Source organism: Asterias amurensis, chromosome 21 (genome assembly GCF_032118995.1).
Source record: "Asterias amurensis chromosome 21, ASM3211899v1".
Classification (NCBI taxonomy): Eukaryota; Metazoa; Echinodermata; class Asteroidea; order Forcipulatida; family Asteriidae; genus Asterias; species Asterias amurensis.
In genome coordinates, this window is record NC_092668.1 from 720,149 (window position 1) to 747,115 (window position 26,967).

The 26,967-nt window shown below is 37.5% G+C and overlaps 1 protein-coding gene across 6 annotated transcripts in view; it reads right to left on the minus strand.

Annotated features, from left to right (window-relative positions):
* Positions 1-26,967, minus strand: part of LOC139952820 (rap guanine nucleotide exchange factor 2-like) — a 57,192-nt gene that overhangs the window by 21,327 nt on the left and 8,898 nt on the right. For 3 of the 6 annotated variants that reach the window (XM_071952060.1, XM_071952062.1, XM_071952059.1), the window contains exons 2-8: positions 25,814-26,368; positions 22,023-22,150; positions 20,238-20,321; positions 16,932-17,007; positions 9,582-9,746; positions 6,878-6,931; positions 4,272-4,514 (exon numbers count right to left, since the gene is read on the minus strand). In XM_071952060.1, the coding sequence (XP_071808161.1) occupies positions 4,272-4,514; positions 6,878-6,931; positions 9,582-9,746; positions 16,932-17,007; positions 20,238-20,321; positions 22,023-22,150; positions 25,814-25,882 (819 nt within the window). In that variant the 5' untranslated portion in view covers positions 25,883-26,368. Of the gene's footprint in view, positions 1-4,271; positions 4,515-5,808; positions 5,933-6,877; positions 6,932-9,581; positions 9,747-16,931; positions 17,008-19,127; positions 19,523-20,237; positions 20,322-22,022; positions 22,151-25,813; positions 26,369-26,967 lie in introns of those variants that run through there. The other 3 variants (XM_071952061.1, XM_071952063.1, XM_071952064.1) reach the window with 3 other exon arrangements.

Consider the following 26,967-nt stretch of genomic DNA (forward strand, 5'->3'; position numbering starts at 1 on the left):
GATTAGAAAGAGCGGGAACCATATGACTTGGTTTTTAATAATGGGAGTAGTCAAAAGAGACTTATTGGTAGAACGCAGAATTCTAGATGGTTTGTACTCCCTGAACTAAACAACAATATACCCTGCAGGGATGAGAGTCTGAAACTAGGATCCAATATTAAGAGGATTGACAAATGATGGCATTTCTGCCTGTTGGTATCCCTTGAGTTTAAAATCTTAGGAACAGTGTCCTCAGCACTAGAGAATGTAGATCAAGGGCAGAATCTATTTGAATATGGGGGGAAAAAAAAAAAAAATGATTTTCTACACCAAGCCGACTTCAAAAGTTTGATATATCACCTCTGTCCATCCTCGTCAGTTTTTTAGAAATTAGTAAATAGTAACCAAACCTACATGTAAGATGTATTTAGGTTATTGGTGTGAACGCCCATCACATCATAAAAACCTCTCATCTCTCGCTTTAAATGATCTTTAAAGAAGTCTTTGAGAAAGACTCTCTTAGGGTCGAAACGCCAAGCCATTAAAACTGTACTTAGCCTTTAAAGACATTAACAAACTATGATTCCATCTCACATCATCAAATCAATCTTCTCAGGCAAAATAAAAAAACAGACATAAAATCTGCTGTAAAAGACAGTCGTTTCCTTTGCCAAAGGCTTAACATCTTACTCCATCAGAGAAACGTCTTGGGAACTAGGTTAAATATCACTCCATCCAGCAGGATTACCCACTTTCTTTGCTAATCCCAAATCCTTTCTCATGTTTCGGAGGGAATCTCACGCAGGCATCCACAAGGGATGCAACGAACGACGATAAAAAAAAACCTCATCTTGAGAGGCAAAGCTGCTGTCAGCGTCTCCCACACACGGCAAACAGTATTGTGTAAATACTGCCGATGCAGACGGCATGGAATCACAACTTACTTCACCCTTTTTATTTTTTACAGAAGGTTTTAAATGTTGCCATGGCTACTGCTTCCGATGACTATGCACATTCAAACAAACTCTCAATTATGTAAAAACTGGAGACATATAAAATCGTTTCTGCTTTATCAGTTTTATGTACAAGGAAAAACAGACCTGACATTGGCCTCGGTGCCTCTTTGGAATTTTCAACATGCATGTGCAAAATTTGCATTATCTGTTTCACATAATAACTGTACTACGTGTACATGTAGGCCTTGATTCACAATGAGCCCTTGGGTCGATTTCACAAAAAGCTAGGTCTAGTCCTAACTTAGGACTAGTCCTAGGAGATATACAAACTGCATGGAGAGTCCTAAGTTAGGACGAGTAACTAGTCCTAACTCGAGATAAGACTAGTCCTAACTCTTTGTGAAATCCACCCCAGGGTCTCTGTTTACCCATTATCTAATCTCTGTGCAGTATCAAAGCTCTGGTAGTGACATTTGCACACAAAAACCAAGATAGGCCTCAAAATTGCCATGGTGCCATGTGCTGTTGCTCTGGTGTCCTTTGCAAAGCTCCAATAGAAGTTAAAGTTTTTAAAAGCCCCTTACCAGAGGTAAATTGCTTTGCCTCTTCAAGAAACAAAACTCAAGGCCTGCCAGGACTTCCAGACTTAGAGAGACCATAAGGTTTCTAATGAACATACATTTGTTCTACATCTCAACTTTTGCCGGTGCACCACAACTCATACCGGCAAACAGGTGAGCAATGCTCGCTGACAAAGTACCCTCGCCCACTCCCCTTTCCTTTGCACCGAAGAGCCCCCCTCTACACATTCAGACAAAACTGACATATCTCAATACTTGCCATGGAGTCTTCACTCGTATGATGCCAACACCACCCAGTAAGTATATCCAATTCCATCTCGATTCCTTCACTCCACCACGGCACCGTAGCAAAAGCTATACAAATCACCGCTAAAAACACCGCATTGTCAAAACAATGTTCAACGTCGTCTCTCACTCCCAGATGGTCGCACAGTGGGAAGCATTGCTGAGGTTCAAGTGCAAGGATTCAAGCTTTCCACGGGTGACCCACCATCCGTAACTTATCATCATATCAAAGTCTCCCCCCCCCCCCCCCTCCCCAAGCCAATTTTCACAGGAAGTAAGTAGTTCCTTTGGTAACTTCCGTGTTAATAGAAGAGTTGGAGACAGGGTCTTGGTGTTCTTAAAGGAGGGGGGACTTCATCGAGCCCCCGGGGGGATGTCAAACCCCCACCATGAATGATGACTAGGCAACAGCAATGCCAAGTTGAAGGAGATTTATTGTTTTTAAGCATTAAAGGTGCACCTACTTTACTGCTTGTTGCCATTCCTGAGGTTGCCCAAGTTTCACAGAGTTTGGGTTCGAGTCCTGGTCATGACACTTGTAACCCTTATTGCTTCGTATTTTGAATGGGTGTAATGCTGTGGGTTCATGACACTTGTAACCCTTATTGCTTCGTATTTTGGATGGGCGTAATGCTGTTGGTTCCTTCGCAGCAGCACCTTGTAAACTTTATAAGGTGCTACACCAATGTAAACAAATCAGCTTCCTAAATCATAAAATCTTTAAAAACCCGTCTTAAAAAGTGTCTCCCCTTGTTTAAGCTCCTTGAGCATCTTATTTGTGGATACGTGCTCTTCATAAGACTACATTGTTATTATTTTTCAAATGTGAGAAAAAAAGGGGGTCACAAAAAAGCTTTCAGGTGGAAATAACTCTGTAAAGGATTGATACTGCATGACCTCCATTATTAGTGAACTGTCAGATTTAAAATTAACAATTTGTTTTTGGTAGATAATTACCATTCCTAATCCTAGGTATCTCAATTGAATATATAGATATATGCAGTTTCCCTTAAACCGGTAACTGTATTGAAGGAAACCTTCATTTTCCAGCCGCTCTAATCAGTTGCTAATTTCAGCGGTTAAACTGAGCCAGAAATTAATGAATGTGACAAATTAACTCACAGAGAAATAGACCAGACGAGAATTGGATTGTCAGAAAAGATGACGGTGTACAGTCTGCTTACAGCGCAGATCAGTTATCGGGTTAATGAAGCTCATTTTAAAGACATTGTTTAATTGGACGGAGATTGGAGAAAACAAATTGACAAGTTTTAATTGAGTTATTCATTACTAACCCCCTCCGGGACGATTGTCTTTATGAATCTTATTTGATTTCCTATGTTTCTAGCTAAGAAACATCAGTACTAATTTATTTAATTATATTTATTAAATTTGCACAACTTAAATTAGTTTATTTCATGTTTTTGCTGCGACTGCAAGTGGGTGTGAGCGCAACTGAATGAGATAAACAGAGCAAAGAAGACATGTTGTTTGTTACCTATTCAAAATTTTGTCACGGGAGGAATAAAATTCAGGAGAAACATCAAATCAAAAGGGAGGTTGACTCAGTTTGTCAAATGTCTTTTGGGTTAAATTGTATGAGTACACTTCCTCTGAATCCAGGAGCACTGGGAGTGTTCAGCCAATTTACCCCCCCCCCCTCCCAGCTCTCCATGAATAAGGGTACAAGGCAGTCCTGGGAAACCCCAATGAATGAGGGTACTAAAAGGCAACCCTGGGCGGCAACCCTGGGCAACATCCGGTTATCCCCCCACCCCCTCCCCTATGAATTAGGGTACCAAGCAATCATAACAAAATCAAGTCAGAGCTGGGGAGTCATTCAGGGAAGTGGGGTGACTACATTCACCTCAACTTTCAGTTGACATACTTCTTGAAGTTCACATTTGAAAAGACTTTTGTTGAATTTCAGAAGGTGGGCTCAAATCTTGGCTCATTCCACAACGCTCCTATATCCTCCAAATTCCTCTTAAACCCAATGCCAATGATCAGTCGCTATAGATCGGTTGACATGTGAAAGAATTGTATTAGCACAAGTTCCAAATCCGTCCTTGGTGTGGTTTCTATGTTAACCAATCTTGCGTCTTGAAGTGACAGTTTTTAAAACTAATGTAGGTCGCCAGTGATGAACCAAACATCCACAACTACCTTGACATTCAGGATTGCATGCACCAAAGCTTCACAACTACATGATATAAATTGGGGTCAGGCGGAAAGATGTCGTCCATTGTGAACAGTCTGAAGAGCGTACGTAAGCAAAAGGGTGATGAAGCGCAAATAATGCTCTCCTCAACGGAAATAACGATGCTAACCTTCTATATAGGATTTGAGGCATTGCATGGTGAGGTATCAATATCTTGTCCTAAATTTTTACAATATTTTACAACCACACTTCAAATTAAGCAAGGGACCCCAGTAAAATTGCTGTGGTGTGAATAGCACTAAGACTCACCGATGCTGATTCACTGACAGTGTCCTCATCGTCTGAGTCCACGGTGCTCTCCACCAGCCCCGTCAGGTCCAGGTCTGGGTTCTCACTGTTGCTTCCTTGGCACAGATCGGAGAAACTACTTGACATGCTACTGTGGATGGAGCTACGATCGCTGTAGCTCGCAATGACCGGAAGACGACCACCGGGGCCTTCAATCCCGCTCAGCAGTGTCGGTAATTCCTCCATGGTCTTCTTGCCGTGTTTCTAAAACAATCACAACAACAAAAGTTTAATAGATGAAAATTTGCATCAGGGATAAAGAATATTAATTTTGGTTTTACCCATTACATACAGCGATGTGTGTTAACACTGTATACTCACAGGCATATTACTCGGGTGGGATTTTAACCATGACCTTAGCAATTCTAGAGCAGTGTCTTACCAACTAGACAAAAGTTTAGAGCTGATTTGATTCTATTTGATTTGAAATGGTGTATTAAAATAAAAATCATTCTCACAGCCAGTAGGTTGAATTACATGATTTGTACAAGTTTTAAAACATTAAAACATCGAGTTTGAGATTGTGATTTCAATAACTTGAAATTGAAAATGACAGTCGGTTGTTTCTGGGTGTGTCTACACTCATGTTGACTGTGACCCACCTACTGCTGATGTCAGTACTAATTAGGCGAATACAGAGTCTTTATGACGGTTAATATATTGTGCAAAATAATAAATATTTAATTGACATGCACTCATCATGACATTGCTGTTACAAGCTGTCAAAGAGCAAAGTCATGTAAACATATTTCTTTCATTCAAAAATGTTGAACAAGTGACAGGAGGGATACAACATTTGACAATGATGTATTTTGTAAAGTGAAAGCAAATCTAAATGGAAATTTGTAATCTGAAGCTAGAGCAAGTTGTAAGAAAAACCTACAAAAAGATTCCCATTTCACAACTTGAGAATGAAACTAGACATTTGGCAATAATGTATTTTATAAAAATGGAAACAAATGCAAATCTAAATGGGGATTGTACTGCGACATGAATCTAAAGTTAGTTGTAAAAACAGCGTACACAAACACTCAAGTTTCTCATCTTAAGAATGAAACCAGACATACGTACATGTAAATGTAGTTTATCTGTACACATATTTTGTGCTCTAGTTTGGAGTTTTTATGTGTAGGTATTGTACACAGGCATGCAACTGTAACTTAACCAAATAAGAGGAAATTACAAACTTCCACTGATTTGTGTAGTATTTTTTTCATTGTTAATGGTAAAACTGAGATTTAACAAAAGGAGAAATCAGCTGATCCAAGGAAAAGTTGCATGTCTGTGTACATTAAGGCATGTAATGTACATGTACAAGCACAACTAACACACCTTGCCTAATGTATAACGACAGTACTGTATTAACCATACACATCAGACAGTCTGTACATAATTTGATGAGCTATTCTATTCACACAGGTGCCTCCACAGATTCACCTGTACTTCAACCATCCCCCCAAACACCAATCCAAACAAGAACAAAAACAAATGCACTCACACCGCCGCCGTATAAGAACCATGCCTTCTGCATGTCTATGTACTCCGTTGACGTTCAACAAACAGCCACCACGACGCAGTATGCATTCATGTACATGTATTTCTGCTTTTTCATCACATAGCGCATCTGCTTTACATCAGCGACATAAACACACAGTGAAACTCACGCCATTCCGTTCACTATAAAATCCAGCCAGTCTATGGGTCGTGCTAAGCAAACCTTACCCAGATTCAAAAAGACTTTTGTCAACCGGTACGCATACACGCACACGCACATTGAGGGGGCAGTGGGATGAAAAGACAGCAACAGGCAAGGGGATCTGCCACTAATCCCTCTGTCAGTTGTCTGAGATAATCCCCCTTCTTAATCCTCATGCTCAACTCAATGCACAAGAGAGAAGTGGGAATGTAAAGTTGTGATTGTGAGCTGGATCCACAAACAACTTGGAGAAGGTGGGCGACTTGAGAAACCTCTTGGCATTTTGAACACCCACTCAAAGACTACCTAATTAAATAAACCAGGCACTTTCTACAAACATCGTAGACGGTTTCCAGTTCACTCTTTAAGAGTGAATAATATGAATAAGAGTGTAGCATGGGGTTGCATTGTCACAGAAGGAAATTAAGTTATTTCCTTCCTCGACGAATACATGAATACAAATTTAAGATAGACTTTGTATGCAGCAAGGTGGCTAGAAATTGTCTAGTAGAAAAATTACAGAGATGTTATCAAGTGTGCGATGCAAGAGGTGCGAAAACAGTTTGAAAAATGAAAATAACAAAATGGAGTGAAAAAAAAGAGTGTTTTGAAAACAGCTTCTGCAGTGATTTGAATTTCAAGGAAAAAGATAAGCACTCGCTTCTTCCAAAGACATCTTAGCAAATGTTTTGCAATGAATAATTATACTAATTATAAAATCAAACCATGCAGTGAAGCTTACAGCTTGAAACTACAGCTCTGTTTTAAAAGCAAGGCATTTTTTTTAAAGCAACATTAAAGTGTCTATTAAAGCAAAACACTTATAAATGCAAATTTATGCAAATTATGGGTGTGGCTAAAGGAGTCCAACCTTTTGACTGTCCAATGACTGAGTCCGTTCCAACTTGATGGATGGCAGTACAGTCTGTGCATACAAAACAACATTAAGTGAGAGTGTAGTTAGAGAGAAAGGGGGAGTGAGGGTCAGGGATTTATTGGTCTAGTGACACCTGTCACTCAAGAGCCTTACGTCTTGAGAAGATGAAAGGTTACCAGCCAAAAATGCAATGTCATTTACAACATGTATTTCGGCTGGTTCCCATTTAAATAACAATTTTTTTTTTTTTTTTTTTTTTTTTTTTAACCAATTACATTTTTATAAATTCTAGAAACATTCATCCGTAAAATTTATCCCAAAAATTGATTTGTTTTTATTTTTTATTTTTGTTTCATTGAGAGATGTAGTGTCACTAAGCCAACTGCAGAAACCAACATAGGGAAATAAAAGAGAATCAGGAGTGTTGTGAAATCTGTGCATGTCAAATCAACATGAGGTTAGAATACAGTGATGAATTAGAGATATCCATCTCTGGCCGAGAGATTAAATGTGCGCTGGACGACATTTTAGCTAGCCACTTGTTTTACAATCAATATAAAAGTGAACAAGTTACCATAATCAGGGCAATTTTCAAGCTTTTTCATCAATACATGGACATTAATGGTTTATTATTTTGAAGGAAGTTCCTACAGAGTCAAGGAGAGTTGGCCGCTCTGAGTTATATTCATTCACACATTATCCTAAGAAAAATAGCTTAAAATAATTTAGATAACCCAGAATTTGTTTGAAGTAGTGCCCCTTGAAACCTTAGGACAGGTGAACCTTTTGTCAGGGATGGAAACTCCGTCAAATGAGAATGTGATTTGAGGCCTGTCTAAAAAAGTGCATCCTTTACAGGTCGACCGCGGTAGAAAACTTGAATTACTCTAACTCAATTATTTAATTAATTACAATTAGTCTAGAAGATTGTGATTGCAAACGGGTGCGTGTCAAGTTGGGTGCTTATATGGAACACATGGAGTTTCACAGAAGAAGAACACGGACAGGGTATTTTTAAAAAAAATTCTTGATTGATTTAAATGTAGAAGCATTCAAAACTTTGTTAGCAGAATTGTAGCTTGCCACAAATTTAGCAATTTGGGCAGAAAACATTAGGAACCGAGCAAGTTTAGGGATGAGTAAATTAAATCTGCATTTTGGTGAATATTAAGTAGAGAGGTCGGCCGAAGTACATTCTAACAATTATTGGGGGTTTTGAACCCCATGTAACAACAGACAGAATAACCAGAAATCATTAAAACAAACATTTGACTTTTCAAGGAAAGCAAACAAAATTTGAGCTATCAACTTCATCGAGCGTCAAATTTCATCTTTGAGAGGGCAAAGTCATTTGGCAACTTCATTGCTTCCCACCTCGACATGTAAACTACTAGTTGCTCATTAAACTTCATAAGTTCAAATATGGACTACTGAAAAAGCTATTGGTCTCGCGAAGTAGTATGCAAGAGCTGAGTTAATTCTTCAAATGAAAGCGAATGCTAAGTGAAGTATGTGACGCAAGCAATTACCTTACATGCAGTTTTCCGATTGTGATGCAAGGAAATTCGGTTCGCAATTTGTTTGAACTATTAACCAGGCTTAACTACTCTTGAAGAGCAAACCCTTCAATAGACTCAAACACAACATGCTGTTTTGAGTTGTCTCGCGTGTTTACAACGAGACGGACAGAAAATTTCCACTTATGATTACAAAACTTAAAATCAACAAAAAACAGGCAGGAGAATGGGTTAGTCAAACTAAATAATCATGCAGAATTACGGAAAAAAACACTGACAGGAAATTATAAATCTTGTTATGGTGAGGAAGCTAAAGATAAACAAACTCATCAATCATAAATTGAAGACTTAAAAAATTCAGCTAACATTTCCCCAATACTATCAATAAGAATTCAGCATTTTAAGTAGAATTATGCAAAACATCTGTTCATATTTGCAGGGAATGATGAGTGGTTGACGTCATTTTGGGGGCAGTTTTATTCTCGTAAAGGTTGAATTATTATTCAAAGCTTTGATTCGTGCATTTGTTGCTCGGCAGTCGATAGAATTGCAAAAAGTGTGCATTTGACTCACTTGAGCCCAAGTCCATAAGAGGTTTGCCTTTGACCAGGGCCACATTTCATGAAGCAGATCATTTTCCTGCATTCCAGAAATGAGCAGGCTTTTTTGTGCTTAAGCAGCTCTATGATATAAGGCCATGATTGTTCGGACTAGTGAGATCATGCAAGAAAGTGGTTAGGTTCCTGGTGCTAGAAAAAAGACACTTTTTTTTTAAACGTCCTTTGTATTAAAGACACATTCAGTAATTGTCAAAGAAATTCCCACTTGGTGTATCCCAACAGATGCATATAAAAAAAAACTTTTAATATTTTGGCTTAATTTGTCCTCGAAGTTGCAAGAGAATAATGAAAGAAAAACACTCTAGTTGCCCAAGTTTGTGTGCTTTCAGTTCCTGAGAAGTCTTTCTCAGATTTCTCAGAAAAATGTTTTATACTATCAGCAGCTCTCCGTTGCTCGTTTCCGAGTAAGTTTTGAGTTATTACCAAACTTGTCCAGTGCCTTTAAGAACCTTTTAAAAACCTTAGCCTTGTTCCTTAGTGTTACATGCATAAGTGTTAAAATGCGGTCATGGAAAAAAGGAAAGAAAGCAAAAAGGAAACATTTTTTTCAAATAGACTTACTGTGTTATCGTTCATGGACCCTGACCGATCCTCGCTGAAAGAGCGCCCTCGTATGGCAGGCACCTTGATCTCCGCTTGTTCTAACGCCATAAGGCGTTCTAAATTAGTGGGGGTGTATGATTGGCGGTGGCCAGGTTTCATTAGTAGAGCATCGGGGTAGTCAATCTGGCAACAGAGAAACAAATAAACATCAATTAATGAAAATGATGGCAAATAAAACTCAAAATCAAAATTCACTAGATGTCTTTGCAGTTTATCTGAAAGTTTATTTTTATATTTTGAAGAATGGAATGACATACAAAAGATGAAATGATTAACACAGCTCTATAACTATTTGAGACCTTGAATACCTGGATGGCAAACATTTTAAAATGTAGTTTTTAAGCAAAAGCATAAAGAAACTCAAAAATTTGTTAAACAAAATTGTAAAATAGTTCACTTCATACTCCCTCTCACAGTTGCATGTTTTGAGCAATAACGGCACTTGACTAAACTTGCTCAGATTCAATGTCTCCCCCCCCCCCCACAATCTCTAACCAGTAGCAAATTTTCCTCTGGGCTCCAAGACCATGTTTCACCCAAAGGTCAAAGAGTAACACTATTCCAGTAACATGATAACGCCTCCATTCATGGTTATCAAATTAGTTACCACGGTAACCACTCTGTCGTAGCACTCCATTGTGATTGCACGCATGTCACCAGATACTCACAGTCTGGGGGTCTAGAACCGCCAAAAAATAAAAAAAAGTGTGATTTCTTCCTTCAAATAAATTGACACTACAGAAAATCCTCTTGAAGATACAAAGATACAAAATAAGATAAAAGAATCAGATTTCAGATGAGTCTGGGGAATCTGAGAGACACAAGATCCTTTTTCCTAAAAATTTTGTTTGCTTTTCTTTTGAAAGCATGTAATAGAAGTTGCCAATTCGTTGACAAATTCTACCATTTGAAAGTGAAAGAAACAATTGGGAAAAAAATATATAACATGGCTTAAAAAAAGTTGATTACTTGAGTGTGATCTTTGTACATTGTATACACTACCTATGAAGGTGTTGTACATTTAGATCATCATACACACCAGACATGTAAACCAGGCCCCGATGTTAACCAGACAAAAAGATGAAATTCCAGTTTAAGACCTCTTTAGCATTTGTTCAGCATGTATCCCAACCGCAGCAAGATTTCCATACCCTACCATTTTGTGGCTTTAATGCAAAAAGCATACCCCTCACAGCTATCATGTAAAATGTTCACTTTCATGTACATGCACGACCAAACTAAATTACAGATGACATATTACTCTGATCCTAATGCCCTTCACAATCCATCACCCTACAGTCACGACAGACTGACAGAAACTTGTCATTCCCTTCCTCAGAAATAAATCACTCAAATGATTGCTGCAACTTTCCTTCGGGGGGGGGGGGGGGGTCTTGTAACCAGCTCTAAAACAAGGTTTGCCTGATGTTAGACCAGGGAGCAATTTCGTCCAGAAATTTTGCAAAGCAAAACAAATAGCATGAACTTATTTTGTGAAGTGTGAACACTAAATTCCAAAATTGAGTAGCAAATGGTGATTTTTAAGTAGCAACTGGTACATTTTGAGAAGTATTTTGCTTTGCTATACAAGGGAAATTGTTTGATGTAGACCCCTTTTTGAATTCTACTCGATCCCTGCTGTACAAACATCCACAATTCCTTTAGGACCATGTTCAGTTGTGAAGCATTCCACTCGAAACTTGAATACGTATTGTATGTCTGTTTTTCTTTCTAATTCAAAAAAGTTTGGCTGTATTTTCTTTAAACAACTGTTTAGGTTTCAAGGGTTGAATAAATTCTGGTGTATTTTTGTGGGGGGGGGGGAGGGGGGGTTCAAGTAGAGTTAACTTTTTCTCCCAGAATTGTGGTCAAACTTCAGCTTGAGAAAAAAGAGTTTGCATGAATTCTCACCAAATGAATTGAGCCCAAAATGTCACAGGATTTTTACTTCATGTATGGTTGATCTAACAAAATATGAACACTGTCTGCGACTATTTTATATAAGCTTGATGCTTCCATCAGTCCTGTATGAATTGATTTAAGAAGTGTGTTGAGAGGCAAAGAGCTTGAAGGTCCAACTACGAAGAATGAAAGTATCCAATGCCGAGGAGAGATCTATAAGAATAAACCTTGATGACCTGTGAAGCCGCTGAGGCCACTTCCCGCCACTGTTCACAAGTTATCTCATAAGGGACTCACTTCACACATTTAATGGGTTTTGTCTTCAAAACACAGGGAAGAAATAGTAGTTCTTGGGGGGGGGGGTGAAGACTGCTCAGTCCTAGAATTAAATTGAGGCCATGCAGGTCATGGTCTCCATGGCATGGTCTTGACCTTTGCACCCCTTCAACACTTTAAGATTTTCCAATAGAGGTGACCCCTTCAATATGAAGATGGCCTTGCCATGAATCCCAGGCCTGACTGCTCAAAAATATTGTCAAATAACATTTAATTTTAAAAACTTGAACAGGAAAGCTTTTAACTCCTGCTTTGACACAAGGAATTTGATTTGATTTTAAGAAATTATTGTTCGGTATTTCTTACTTTTTTCGTTTTTTTAAATGCTTTTTTTTCTTCTTTTATTTTCCCTTTCTTTTTTAACCTCTGTTTGGGGGTTATAAAAAGTATAAAAGCTGTTTTCTTCTTACGTATTATTGGAAAGGAAGGTAGTTTGAATCTTTTCAGGGAATTAACAGGTTTGTTACCATGCAAAGGGTTGGAGTACACAAAACACAATGAACCAAATAATAACTGAAGCTGCAGCTTGGTACATACATTGTAGCTTGAATAAAATTCCTCCTCAAGGGAAAAAGAATTAAATTAAAAAAAATAAAAAATTTAAAAAAATAACTGCAGCTGCATAGATATCTGAGATTTCATTCCGCCAGCAGGACTGTCTTAGTTCTACATCAAATCAACTGCTCCTGGCCAACACTACAAACATCCGAGAGAAATGATGGCTAACCGGTAACCATGAAGATGTAGTGCTGGACATCTTAGCGTAATACCGAGCAACGACACCTTCTTAGTGATTGACCGTCACGCACAATGTCTATTGATACAGCAGTTGACGTCAAGAATTCTTTCACAGCAGGGAGACGAACGGGCAATATACATAATGAAACTCGCGCAGGCATGAAACATGAGCAGAGATCCTTTTGTGTCACTATAAATAAGGTTTGTTTACACCTTGCCTTTTTGTTTACTAACAATTGCTGGGGAGATTTATGCCAACAAGAACAACAATGGAATTACTTAATCTAATTAAGAAATTAATACCTCAAAGGCTGTGTGAGCAGTTAATTTGGTGTAAAAAGAAGAGGTGGCATGGTACATGTATTTTAAATAACTTTGAAGTAAGGAAAGGTATGTATATGCCTGACGCCTGCCTGCATCATTAACCATTACTTTACAGCGCAGTACACACATGTATTATTAGAGTCGCTCGCTTTATTATTTTTTTTAAAGTAAAGTATTATGAACACAATGTTTTGGTGATCACGGACAATAAGTGCACATGTCTATCTGCCATTATATGTTGAAATTTTACACACAGGAATGGCTCAACACAAGCCAAGAAATTTAATTTTCACATGTGAGTTTTATTATATCTAAATTTACATAGGATTAAAACAATCAAACGGTTCCAAAAACAATCAAACGGTTCCTTTAAAGCCATTGGACACTTTCGGTAAACAGTATTGTCCAAAGGCCTACACTTCGTGTATCACAACTTATATATAAAATAACAAACCTGTGAAAATTTAGGCTCAATCGGTCATCGGAGTCGGGAGAAAATAATGGGAAAACCTACCCTTGTTTCCGCACGTTTCGCCGTGTCATGACATGTGTTTACTAATAATCCGTTATTCTCGTTGTCGAGAATTTATAATTGTTTTAATGTTTTCATGAAAAGTAAAGCATTTCATGGAATAACATTTCAAGAGAAGTCTTTTACCATTACCTTATGTAAACCCTGTAAGTTATTTGTAAATCTGTGAACTTTAATTTTTTTTTCTGTTCCGAAAGTGTATAATGGCTTTAAAGGAGAGCACTATATCCGGTCCCTTTTGCACAATGACGTTTCACCAATTTACACATGACATTCAACAACAAACACACAGTGCAAAACAAACGCAAGATATCACCGACTGTGCATTCAAATGTAATCCATTGTTCTGTGAAAGAAAGGTCATCAGTTTATCTCGATCCAGTCGAGGATGAAAAAATAAAAATATTGTAAAAAATGCTGGTCTGTAATTCAATCAAGATGAGCATAACAGAGCTTTTCTTTTCTTTTGACGGTTTGAAGATCTGATGAATTGAATGGGAATACCAGACATGCTTGGTTAGCTGGAAGCTACTGAGAAAATATGTGGAAAATTGTCTCCCTACGGGTGTAGATGGGACCCCTGAGTTTAGTACTACAAATCACACAGTTGAGGCCTACATGTTGATCCATTGTGTAAAGTCATAAGTCTTCTTAATACCTAAACATCTACATTGTGTGGACACTCCAAACAAAAACAAGATACATACAAATTTTGTTTTCAGGGGGGGTCCTTAGGGGGACTGTTTTGTTGCTGTTTTCTCACCAGGTAAACAATGTATTCCTCTAAAACTGTTTACAGTTAAAGGTAGTGGACACTATTGGTAATTACTCAAAATAATTATTAGCATAAAACCTTTCTTGGTGACGAGTAATGGGGAAAAGTTGATGGTATAAAACATTGTGAGAAACGGCTCCCTCTGAAGTGCCATATTTTTCAAGAAAGAAGTAATTTTCCACGAATTTGATTTCGAGACCTCAGATTTATAACTTGAGGTCTCAAAATCAACCATCTAAACGCACACAACTTCGTGTGACAAGGGTGTTTTTTTCTTTCATTATTATCTCGCAAGTTCGATGACCGATTGAGCTCAAATTTTCACAGGTTTGTTATTTTCTGCTTATGTTGAGATACACCAACTGTGAAGGCTAGTCTTTGACAATTACCAATAGTGTCCACTGCCTTTGATAGTTATAGAATCTTTCATGATAACTTGGCCTATAAATCAACATTTTACATAATTGACAAAAAACAATCTATCAGACTACTTTAAATAAATTTATTGATTGTTAAAGATTTAAAATATATGTTAAAAATATTAGTTTTTAATCTAAAGCCTAGGCCAAACAAAATCAACCAAAATCAATTTTCTAGAGCTGTATAGCTCAGTTGGTAGAGCGTGGTCAAACCCAGCTCTAGATCATTTTTCTTTGTTCAACTCCAAGTCACTTAAATTTTATCCAGTAATTTTCCCTTGTGGTTTATAAAAATATTTTTTTTTTTTTTTTATAAAAATAATTTTCATCAAAGTACAAAACAACTTACAACTCATCCATATAGCGCAGCCACCCACCACCACTTCAGCGTTAAGTGTTACTACGATTAGAAAGGGCTACATAGGTACCCGCTAGTCAGTGTAAATGTCAGGATGAAGCTTCTGTGACTAGCTTGCGTCGCTGTTACCCACTCTTGTTACACAATTAACCAGAGTGGGTCGCGGCTACATGAGTGGTTCGTGCAGACCAAGGACTCCATCACGGAAAAGATTTTAAACTTAAAACCGAACTGCTTCTCACAATGGTGTATCCCACAAGGATAAAGTCTCACAAAATGCTGGCTTGTCAGTTGATAAATATGTTTAAATAAGTTTTAAATTTGTTTATGTACCTTAACAAAAATCTGGAATGGTTCTTGAACATGTTTGGGAAATTATTTTTGGATAGGCAGAAAAAAAATCGACCTCATTAGGCTTTCATACATGTACATCAGCATTTAAAAAATCTCAGCATTTAAAAATGTTCTTTCAGCTTGGTAGAAATTTATCTTTTTAAATACTTTGGAAACAGAAAAAGTATACATGAAAGTTTTTTTCCATATACATTACATGTACAACTCATCATGATCAAATTTGTTTAAATTATATTATGATAATAAGCAATAAAAAAACCATTTCATTTCGGTTTTATTGATTTGCATTTACGTCACCGGACAAGAAAAAAATGCACTCAAACTCTGTGGATTGCAATAATAAAAACTAAATACTCTAAAAACAAAATATGGTTTACACTGTGAAATAGTAATCCAAATAATAAACGTATTTATGAAACCCACGCTTCCTTAGTTTATTTGATAAGCTCATTTTAAAAACTATCACTTTTGATGGGCACAGAATTTAGTTAATCTAATATTAAGCCAATTTTATTTCCAGTAACCAGCCGATCCTAAGTTTTTGTAAACTTGTTGAGGAAAAGAAAAGAAAGGAAAGAAACAAAAGAAAACAAACACTATTCTAGGTATAAAATTTATGACTTTAAAATGTTTTTAAACAAGATAAAAATAAAAACCGCCATTCAACTCGTAGCACTGTGTAGCACTGTGCTCAAGTGTGTACACGTACACACTCTGTAAAACCACAAGTTTTATATACTAAAATGCCAAACCAATATTGCAAATGCCCTTCTTCTGTTTGCAAAGACATTTTTGAAATAAACACTTCATAAATATGAAAGATTCATCATTTTCCAAGAATGTTCATCAAGCTTCCAGGCCCTCTGTTTATAAATAACCCCGGGAAATGTTTACATGGAACATTCATGATCGATCATGAAGTTATTTTTCTCTCTTGAATCGAAAAAAATGACATTAATCAGCCCCGATGGTCGACCCGGGACACCAGCGGAGGATTCTAAGATGTGTAGGTGGTGAATCCAAAATTCTAGAATGAGATTGTGGATCTGGCACGACGGCAAGCATTGCTCAAATTGCTCTGGATTGGATGACCTTTCAAAACTGCTTCTTCGTCATCTCTCGTTATTTGACATTCGCGACGAACGGCGGTGGAGTTGGGTAACAAAATACATTTTTGAGGGCTTTTAGTACCAAGCACTCGTTAGTAGCATATGGAATCCGATAACAGGTGCTTGTCTCTCTGGGGGGGGGGGGGGGGGGTCAATTCGATCAAGTTGAATAGCGACTATCCAATTACAAGTGATTCTTAGGAAACACAAACTTGACTATAAACAACTTGTTGTTCATGTCTGCAAGACAAGTCAAGAGTACCTCAATAAATTGTATCAGAATTATTTATCGAGATGTGATTAGAAACTTTTTGTCTTTGAAGCTATATACCTGTTATCACCCTGTGACAATTTTAAAGCGATACCCTTTACAGCCGTTGACTATTAAGGATTTGGCCTTAATGTTTTTGAGTGACTGGCGAGCAGTCACTAAAAGGGCTTGAAGAATTTTAAAAACTTACCACAAGAAGTTCTGATGTTTCCAGAATCAAGCAATCTGCTCCTCTTCTCCCAGAGCCGGAAGTCCTCTTGCCAAAGCTGGAACCAAAGATTAAAAAGAAATGTTTAAAAGGAAACGAATTCACTCCATATTCCACCATGTTGTTTCAGATCATTTGGAGTCTTTATACACACCATGGTGGGATCATGGATGCAGGCGTCAAAAAAACATATTGTATGGCGCCAACAGCAATTGCTGTGGTGCCCCCTGCTTTTGCTGTGGGTGCCCTTTGCAACATTTTCCTCATAGAAGTGGCCAGTGGCCGTCAACAACCATCATTGAATATGAAGTGTCCCCATTGATTAAATATCAATACAAGTATAAATGTTGAATATTGTGGAGGTTGGGATAGCGTGGTGGTATCTTTCCTCACCGTCCACCTCTGGGACCCTGGTTCAAATCTCACTGGGGGCACTATGTGGATCAGGTTTTAGTCTGTATCTGATTGTGTGGGTTTTCAATGGAATAATTCTCTGGGGTTTCCTCCTACAACTGAAACTTCTTTCTTTGTATTTTCTATCCTTGGGGTTCTTGGCAAGTTGAATATAGCGAGTAAATGATAGAATTTTACTTTTCATTTATTAAAATAAATGAAAATTAATCACAGCAAATGATAAAAGGATGCTGAATTGAAACAATACATGTATATTCAGAACGTTTTCTACATACTCATGTTTATTCTGGCTTTATATACTCTAAAATGTGCATTCTGGAGCATAGTAAATGGTTTGTTTTTTTCATAATTTTTGTGAAATGTAATAACATATTGTTTTGGTTTTTGGGGGTTTCGGCCAAAATTTGCACATATTTATCGACAGGCACTTTGTGCATAACGGCCCGAGGCGCTGGTTGTATAGATGCGAGGAATCCTGTACACTACTGTGATGGTAACTGACATCAGGTGGAGTCATGAGTAATAGTTACACATTGTAAATTCAACGTGTGTAAATTCAAATGATGTTACGTGATAAAAACCTCCAGATGGACTACGATGATGTCATGGGGTCAACGCCTCTGCAAACACTGAAGTCTACATAAATGCATACAGTCAGCTTAGCTACTCTGCCATTCATTATTCAAAAAACTTTTTAGATGACGGGTCTTCTAACCTTCCAACCAGGGCCAAATTTCATAACGCTTGCTAAGCACAAAAGCTTGCTAAGCAGAATTAGTATTGCTGAGCAGAAACAGGTTACCAGCCAAAAGTACCTTACGTTTGCATCATAATGGTTGGTGCTCCACTAAATTTTTGCTTAAAAGCACAACAAATTTAGGATTGTTAGATAAAGATTACCATTTGTGACTGCATCAGCTAATTTTTGCTTACAAAAAATAGTCAAGCATTATTTTCTGCTTTTCTGCTCTTGTTCAAATCTTCAACAGCATCCTCTCTCACCAGCGTGTAACGCCAATCCAGCCTTGTATGCACAAATACATGTACCTCATTGATAGAGCCCATCCACCCGACCGACCGAGAGAGAGTCAACAGCATCCCATACACACAGTGTACAGTGTGTAGCGAATTAGTTAGTTTACTTGACGTAGATTTTTAAAACCGCTCACGAAGGCAGAGAGGACAACAAGCAAATTAAGATTCTAACTTTCAATAACATGTTATGGAAGAAAACAAAGGTCGACCGGTGATATTTCACCCCAGGGATATTATATTTGCCAAGATACATGTACAAAAATAGGGTATTCAAAGTTGTAATTGAATCGACGTCCTCTCCTGCAACCTAAATTATATTAATTTTTATTGAGTTCAAAAATAAAAAGTAAATATAACAGGATGTTCAACAAACAAAACCGGACATTCAGATACATGACTGTTTTTACTGTTCTTTCCTGCTTTGTATGCTCATTTTGTGCACTGCATGATGAGGAACTATACCATATGGATCAGAGATGGCTACAAATAAACTCAGCCACAATTTATTTAAATCTCAAGGATTTCCAGAAATAACAAACAAATGTAAATTGTGAAGCAGTGACCATCAAATATGCTAAGGAAGTTTGATATTATTCTGCAATAAGAAAACCACCTTCGTAAGGAGGGATACCGAGTGATTGATCGCGTCGCCACCGATACTGGGATGTGTACATAAACTTTCACATTTTTTAAACAAGAGCAGAAATCACATGAAACTACATGTATTACCTTCCTTCATCTAAGATAAAACATTCATTATTCCATCTCCAGCTTAGACAATTCTCCACAATTTATTATTCCAGCTCATCACATGTAATGATGTCCTTCACCGTCCTGCTATCTGGTGCATTGTGGAGCCATGCTTTTAAATGATTTCAATCCAACAAATACATTTGTACCAAAATGTTCAATTAAAATGCTCCATTCTCCATCTTAGACAATTCTCCACAAATGATTGTTTCAGCTCATCACCGAGTGCTGTCCTTACAAATAGCATTCCTATTATCTGGTACCATGTGATGCCATGGTTTCAAATGGTTTCAATCCAATAAATTGTATCAATTGGCACACTGCCTCCACCCTCATTGTTCACAAACACAATAGCACAGTATTCTTCGTGTTAATACAGTCAGCGAAGTCAACCTTCCATCAGACATACAAATTATACAAGTAGACACCAAGGAATAAGACGTAAGCATCCAATACACAGATCACAGAGCGCTTTATACCGTCACGTTGTTGCAAATCTACTCTAGATGTAGCGGACTTGTAGAGCTGCACTCCCCTGATGGTTTTTTTTTAGAGATTTATACACAAATTGTCATGCCTGACTTGATGAAGATCCAGTTACCAACACATGTAGCTATGACTCACACTGTCAGTTATTATGATTAGTAAGTGTTCGGTCGACTGTACATCAATGAATTCATGTTTCATTCTCATCTCCAGAGGGCAGTAGAGTGTTACACTGACAATAGACCATTTACCAGCCATCTTGTTTTATTGCCTATTGAAACCAATCACACCCAATTGAGGCTGAGAGTAGAAATAGTCTGGTGCCAGCAATTGTTGTGGTGCCCCGTGCTTTTTCCCAGGGTGCCCTTTGGAAGGTTTCAATACAAATTTTCATTTTTATCATACAGGTGCCCCTCACCAGAGGAAATTTGCTGTACCCCTTCAAGGGTGAAGTGTATGGCCTGTGATAATACACAGTCAACCCTCCTACTGTCTGACCCTTCATTACCATCCACCACTATGTTATAAACCGGTGTGCAGTAATCGATATATAAATATATAAATTTAGATTTCAGATTGGAAGAACTTCTGTGAATGACTTACCTACTACGAGGCAGGAACATATGCTGGTCAATAAAGACAGATCCCGCAAGTAGGATGTACCAGCATGTACTACGATCGTCACGACTGTCAGATCAAACAAAAATATTACCGAATGTTAGTCTTAATCAGTTCACAGAGGGATTAATTCACAATAAACTATGAATGTAAAATCCAGGAGTTTGTTGTGGTCTTTGATTTGTTTACAGTTCAGATTCCTGGTACCAGCCATCTGTCATTACTACAACCTCATGACCTTGGGATCTCATGAGGATTATTTCTGCACTCGTTAAGTACAGCGGCACCTGTTACACCTCAATCATGAACTTTGCTTTGTTTTTATATCTCTCTGACAATCAGGAAAATAATATATCATCATTTGTAATGCTTTGTGATCAGCGAAGTATTTGTCATCATTTTTCCAATGTTGGACTCAACACTAAGGACACAGTTAAGCCAAGTCTTCCGTTGCCCTGGTCTTGGCCTCAATGCCCTTTCAATAGTTTCTCATTGAGTCATAGACTTAAAGATTTTCCTCTGGCCTTGCCCTCTCAGAGATGAAATTCCAATAAAGTTAGTCATTATTAACTTTTCAAATCTTCAGCAATGAATTATTGTATGCCATTTGTAGAATGATTGTTTTAAGGGGGCCTACATTTTAACGTTTTTAATGCTATATTATTGTTTTATTTTCAGTTTTAATTTTAAGGACTAATTTTCTGTACATGTGCAACCCAGTTTTCTAACTGCCAAACATGTTTTTTTTTTTTTTTTTAATCGAATTGAATTCAAAAACAATTTCCAAAGACACTTCCACCCACAAGAAGAAAAATCATTCCTTGAAGCACAAAGTCTTATTCATTTGGAAGAAAACAAGTGACCTCAACACCAAGTTTGTTCCAGGCCCGGATTTTAATAATAGAATGGTAACTTTAATTTTGTAAAGGGCATTATTACTGTTGGAAAATCTTTTAAAGTTTGGAAAAGTCACAACAGACTTTGGTATACTGAATACAGGGTTACCAACAAAGACTGTCTTATACATGCAGTTAAGATCTCTCTGGCAAGAAGCACTGGTACTACTACTTCATGCCAAAATGACCTCTGAGAAATGCTAGACATTCTTCCGAACAAGACTTTGATTTCATAACTTGCCACGAAGAATAAAGAGAAGAAGTTAATGAACTGAATCAGAGTTTATATAAATACGCTTCTGGGGAAAAGAAATTGATCCCAAGGCATTGTTACGGACAGCAACTGTATCCCTAGGGATGGCCTCTTGTCCTGTTAGGGGTGACTTTCAGAAAGTATTATGAACAAACAAAACAGCTGATTGGTTTTGACTCAGACCAAGTCACTGATTGTTCCAGGTTTGATCGCTCTTCGAAAGGTCAAGCAAGAATCTTGTCACCTTCTGGACGCCATTGTGATTTATCATCAACTAGGAAGCTTATCATTATAGAATTAGTCAGTTTCTTTGAAAGTTGCAAAAAACAAAAATCATCAAACTTTGATAAAATTCAATTGGTCAAATGAAATGGCATGATGATTTCATGCTCTCTTTTGTCAAAGACCAGCTCTGCTTATCGCAGAATTCTTTGCTTACCACAAAGTTCTGTGCAGTCATATTTCTCAGCTTAAAATACAGAGTTAGTGCCAAATGTTTGTGTTCACTAAAAATAAACTCAAGTCAGTTTCAGCTTAAAATTATTTCAAGTAAATTTCAGCCATAAAAAAGGGCTCAAATTCTACTTAAAGGTACCACCTGATTGTGGTCACAATACCTACCAGTATAAGATGTCGTTAGCGTCTCTCTTCATATAACGGACGTTCTTGGCTATCTCTCGAAGAGCTGCTTCACGTAGAGACCTTAAAGCTTCCAAAGTGTGTAAGAACTTAAAGATGTATTCCAAGTTCTACAAGACAAAAAATATTTAATTTATTATTTTTAATTAATTATTATAATAAATTGATTGTTTGTATTCACGATGTGAAATAATAAGCACTGTGTACTCTGCCCATTCCAGTCTTGCACAACAAACTCACAAACTACTCAACTAAAGGATTTAAACTTACAGAGTCACATTTTTATTTTAAGAACTTTGTCTTTACGAGCTTGCCCACTGACAAGAAGGCACTTTTATATTATATAAAAGAAAGTGTTGAAATATAACATGCGCAAACATGTCGCCAAGTTTCAAAAACTACATAGCCCCTACATTCAGAAAGCTTGTACGTACTTCAATTTAGTCTCACCTGTTATACAACATTAATTGTTTTTAAAGAATAAATAAATAAATGTCAATTTACAGCGCTGCTCAGGCCTCATACACGTACTGTACTGCACAGAGCAATGGCCCTTGTCTTGTTGCCCCTTGAATGAAATGTCCCAGAGATTTATAACTAAGTGACATTTCCCTCAAACTACCATGCAAGGCTTCATGCCGTCAATAATAAAGTATCAGATCTCATTCATATGGATACATCACACTCAATAAATAGATACAGGGATCCTAATATTATTCATAGTGGAATATGATACCCTCATCTTGATGCGTGATGATCTTCACCAATAGAGGGGGCTAGTCATCTATCTATCAGGGTAACACTCTCATCCTTGTCTTGATCACACTGGGATGATGAAGCATCTTCAAGACATATGAGTGGTCACTCAATGGTTTGATGGGTCAGCAAATTGACCCTCATGCTAATAACAAAATCAGCTTGTTGAACAGGTCTTTTTAATAATAAATTTACAAAGTCTTACAAGTAAGCTTAATGTTCAATACATCATGTTAAGACTAAACCAGGCTACATGTACCTGTTGTACAATTTCTAAGGTGACATGAAGACCTTTATCACAGTGTAGCCATAAAACAAGATTTAACTAAATGTAGAGTCCCTGCAGCACTTGAAAAACAACAAAATTGTGCGTCATGAGCAGTTTATTTTTAGCAAAGAGCAACACTTCCAAACACTTTTAAATAAAGAAATGAAATATATGCTGCTTGAATGTGCCACAGTCAGCTCAATTGCTCAATTGACTGGACATATTGAAGGCAAAGACCAATCTTCTCACTTGGCTCAACATATGCATTAAAAAACAAACCTGTGAAAATTTGAGCTCAATTGGTTGTCAAAGTTGCGAGAAAATAATGAAAGAAAAAACACCCTTGTCACACAAGTTGTGTGCTTTCAGATGCCTTGAATTCGAAACCTCAGTTGAGGTTATATTCAAATTCAAATATTTTAGTGAGAAATTATTTTTTTCTCAAAAGCTACAAATGTACTCTTCTTCAGTTCCTCACAATGTTTTAAACAATCAACAGCTCTCCATTGCTCATTACCAAGTAAGGTTTTATGCTAACAAATATTTTTAGGATAGTGTCCAGTGCCTTTAAGAAGAACATACATGTACATGTACTTAAGCAGTGTGCATCGATGCCAGCCCAACTTCACGTGCAAATTAATTTCACCTCACATGGTTTGTAGTTTCTAAATGCCGGGATGGGGTAATGTTACCGATATAAATTGTTCACGCATGGAATGTTTCCTATCATAAACAGGTTGTGTGCATTTAAATAATGGTCACTAGGAATTACAATGTATGAGAGCATTGAGTATTACATTAACAATGTGCATTTATAACTTATGTGTTATTCTATGAATTATTAACATTATCTAAACATTACTGTTAAATTTGCATTCAGGGATGGAATATTTGGTTTAACCCATGTGCACATATTGGGTATATATGGGTAATTCCAGGCTTTTATTCTAGGCACACATCAAAATAATTTTGATCATTGTAGAGTCTCTTTGAAAAACTATCCACAGAAAATGTCAGTTTTAAAACTAATTTTTGTTTTGATGCTCACCATTAAATAAATTTATTGTTAATATTTTTCATTTAATGCTGTATGATGCTTACACATGAACATAATTTCTCGACATGGCCAGGCAAACAAAAATGACTGCATGGATCAAAAATAGATCACCAAATGAAAACATGATTGCAATATTTTCAATGAAAACATACTACACAAAAAGGCTTTCTGTACCATAGTTGAGCTGAGGGCTAGATGTACATTGTGCGATGTTTATTTAATGTACATCGTATTAAATGCAAAGTAAACTATTTGTGTAACTACAACCTTCACTTGTGAGGAGGAAATTAAAAAACTGTCTCCACAAACAGTTACATCTATAGTAGTTTGGCCTACACCATACAACCTGTTTGTAATTGATCTGAGTAAATGACACCTGTATCAAGCTGTGTTTCTGTAACAAACATCTGATATGAATGGTATCAACAGATGCTCACACAAGTACAGTCAGCTCTCGTTATCAAGAGCACTGTTAAGAAAAGGTTCTGCTTTCATTGGGTGCGTTCGTTTAGCTGCCCTGGGTCTACTCCGGTGTGTGGCAGGTTTTTTTTCCAGGACGAACGTGGGTACATGTAACTATCTGCACACGTTCGTCCTGGGAAGAAAAAAAGCCACCGACGGGGTCGACCCAGGGTAGCAAAACGAACGCACCCATTAAGAGTACATTCGCAAGTCCCAAATCTCATTTCTGCTTTATGTTTCTTTGTTTTGCTGTCTCTAAAATGTCATATTTTTAACGTTAATTTGATTAAAAAGCAAACAGAATGCAAACAGAATGCAAATTCACGGTAAAAGGTTTTAGCACAATTGAAAGTCCAAAGATAGAAACAGCAGTTTCACAAAATTCTTGGGAGAACAATAAAACACACTCTTGGGAGAAACATTGCTCATGGCTGCTTCTTCAGCAACCATTTGTCGTCATTGTTATCACTGACTGCCACTCTATTTTTGTACACAGATCAACGAAGGCTTTCACGTTTGTGATGAACAACGACCAATGTTTATTGACAGACAAGTGTCAGGGTCAAGTCTCATGAATCTGCTATGTACACAGGCAAATCTGCTTAGCACGGACATTTGTTAGGCAACAGAAACAAGTTACCAGTCAAAATACTATGTGGATATTGGATCATTCTGACTGGTTCACTGCAAATAAGGCTTGGCTCGAACAATTAACTTGTTCCTCTTCTTGTGACATATAAACCTGCAAGGCCTCTGCCTGTAGAGTTCTTGGGTAGACTCTACAGTTCACGTAAACCAAACAACAAATATTCACAACTGAAATTTTAATTCAGTAGATTGCCAACTTGCATAATCTTAAAGGCAAGTTTTAGAATTTACTTTGACTACACCCACAGCAGTATTGCAACCCACCAACTTATGAATATATTTGCAAGGCACCTACACAAGCCGCAGGAAATTAATCACAACAATAGAGCGATGGCATTCAACCAAATGTAGCCAGTCAAGATTTCTCAGAAGGTGACGGAGTTTCTCAGGATGATTGGCGCAATTATTTGTACTACCTGTTAATTTTATTCAAATAGGTGACAATTCAACAACAACAAATAGTAATTTGGGTTGAACCAACTTGCATAAAACCACAACCTTTCATACAAACTGCTTTCTTTAGTTTCTCATTCATCCGCACCCCTCCCACACTAAATGTATTTGATATGAATCATGCCTTACCTTAGCGGTTCGTTCTTCCGGTGGTTTCTGTAGGCATTTGATATAATGTAGATCCATGTAGGAAGACATGTCGTCATGCGCTATCGAGCACTCAAGGTTGGCTATAACTCACATTTGCTGAAAAGTACAGAATTTACCCCGTAATCCATTGCATCATCAGCAATTCCTTCGGTTTTGTTTCAACGGCGTCAGTTCAGCACATGGCTTACTTAATGGTCTCCAAACAAAGCAGCGTTTTAATTGTCAGTATAGATACTAATGACGAGGTAATCAGTTTGGATGATTAACAGAAGCTACCGATGCTAATAGGCTCCGGCAGTAGGGTGTTACTGGATGGCAATTATTCCTTACGCATACACTTATTTCTTATGGTCGTCACTCTGAAGCTTCCTCCATGACACTGCAGACGTCAGCAGACGATTTCAGCCGACAATTTTCAGCGGACGATTATTGTAACATGGGAGGCAAGAGATGTAGTATTCCAAATGGGCGGAGAAGCATTGAGCAGTTAAGACGATGTTGCCTCTGTCTTGGATCTTAAGGATTCAGGTTCATCTGTGAATAAAACAAGAGGAAATTATAATCAAATCCATTGACGGAGCCATATATCTTACATGACAAATAGTGACAATCACAATCCATTCACTGCCTCTATTTAAATCCTTGCCTACGATCTGACGATTCTTTCCCTGACTTTGACAAATTCAAAACAAGCCTAGGGCTGTGGGATGTCAATCTTATTACGGTCCATCTTGGGTTCTCAATTAAGGATTCTCATGGACGTTAAGGTTCCATGCATAATGCCCATCAGGTTGGGTTCAATTTACAGCTCAAAATACCGTGGAGTCTGTGCCAATAAAATATACAGCATTCTCCCGTAGTGTCCAATTGTCCTTGCTATGTGGTTCAACCATGGTTCAAATTGTCAAATGCTTGTCATAACACCCGTAGACCAGTTACAATTCTCTCTCAAAGTGATCTTGCTTGCAACAAACAATGTACATACTACACAGTGTAGGTCAATGTATAGTGAAAAGGCTTCTGGACCATGGAGAGAGCCCCTGAGTGAAACGACCAAAACGTTCTCACAGTCTAGTTTACTGAAAGCATAAAGGGGAAACTCTGCTATGAAAAAAATTATAATAATTAGAGAA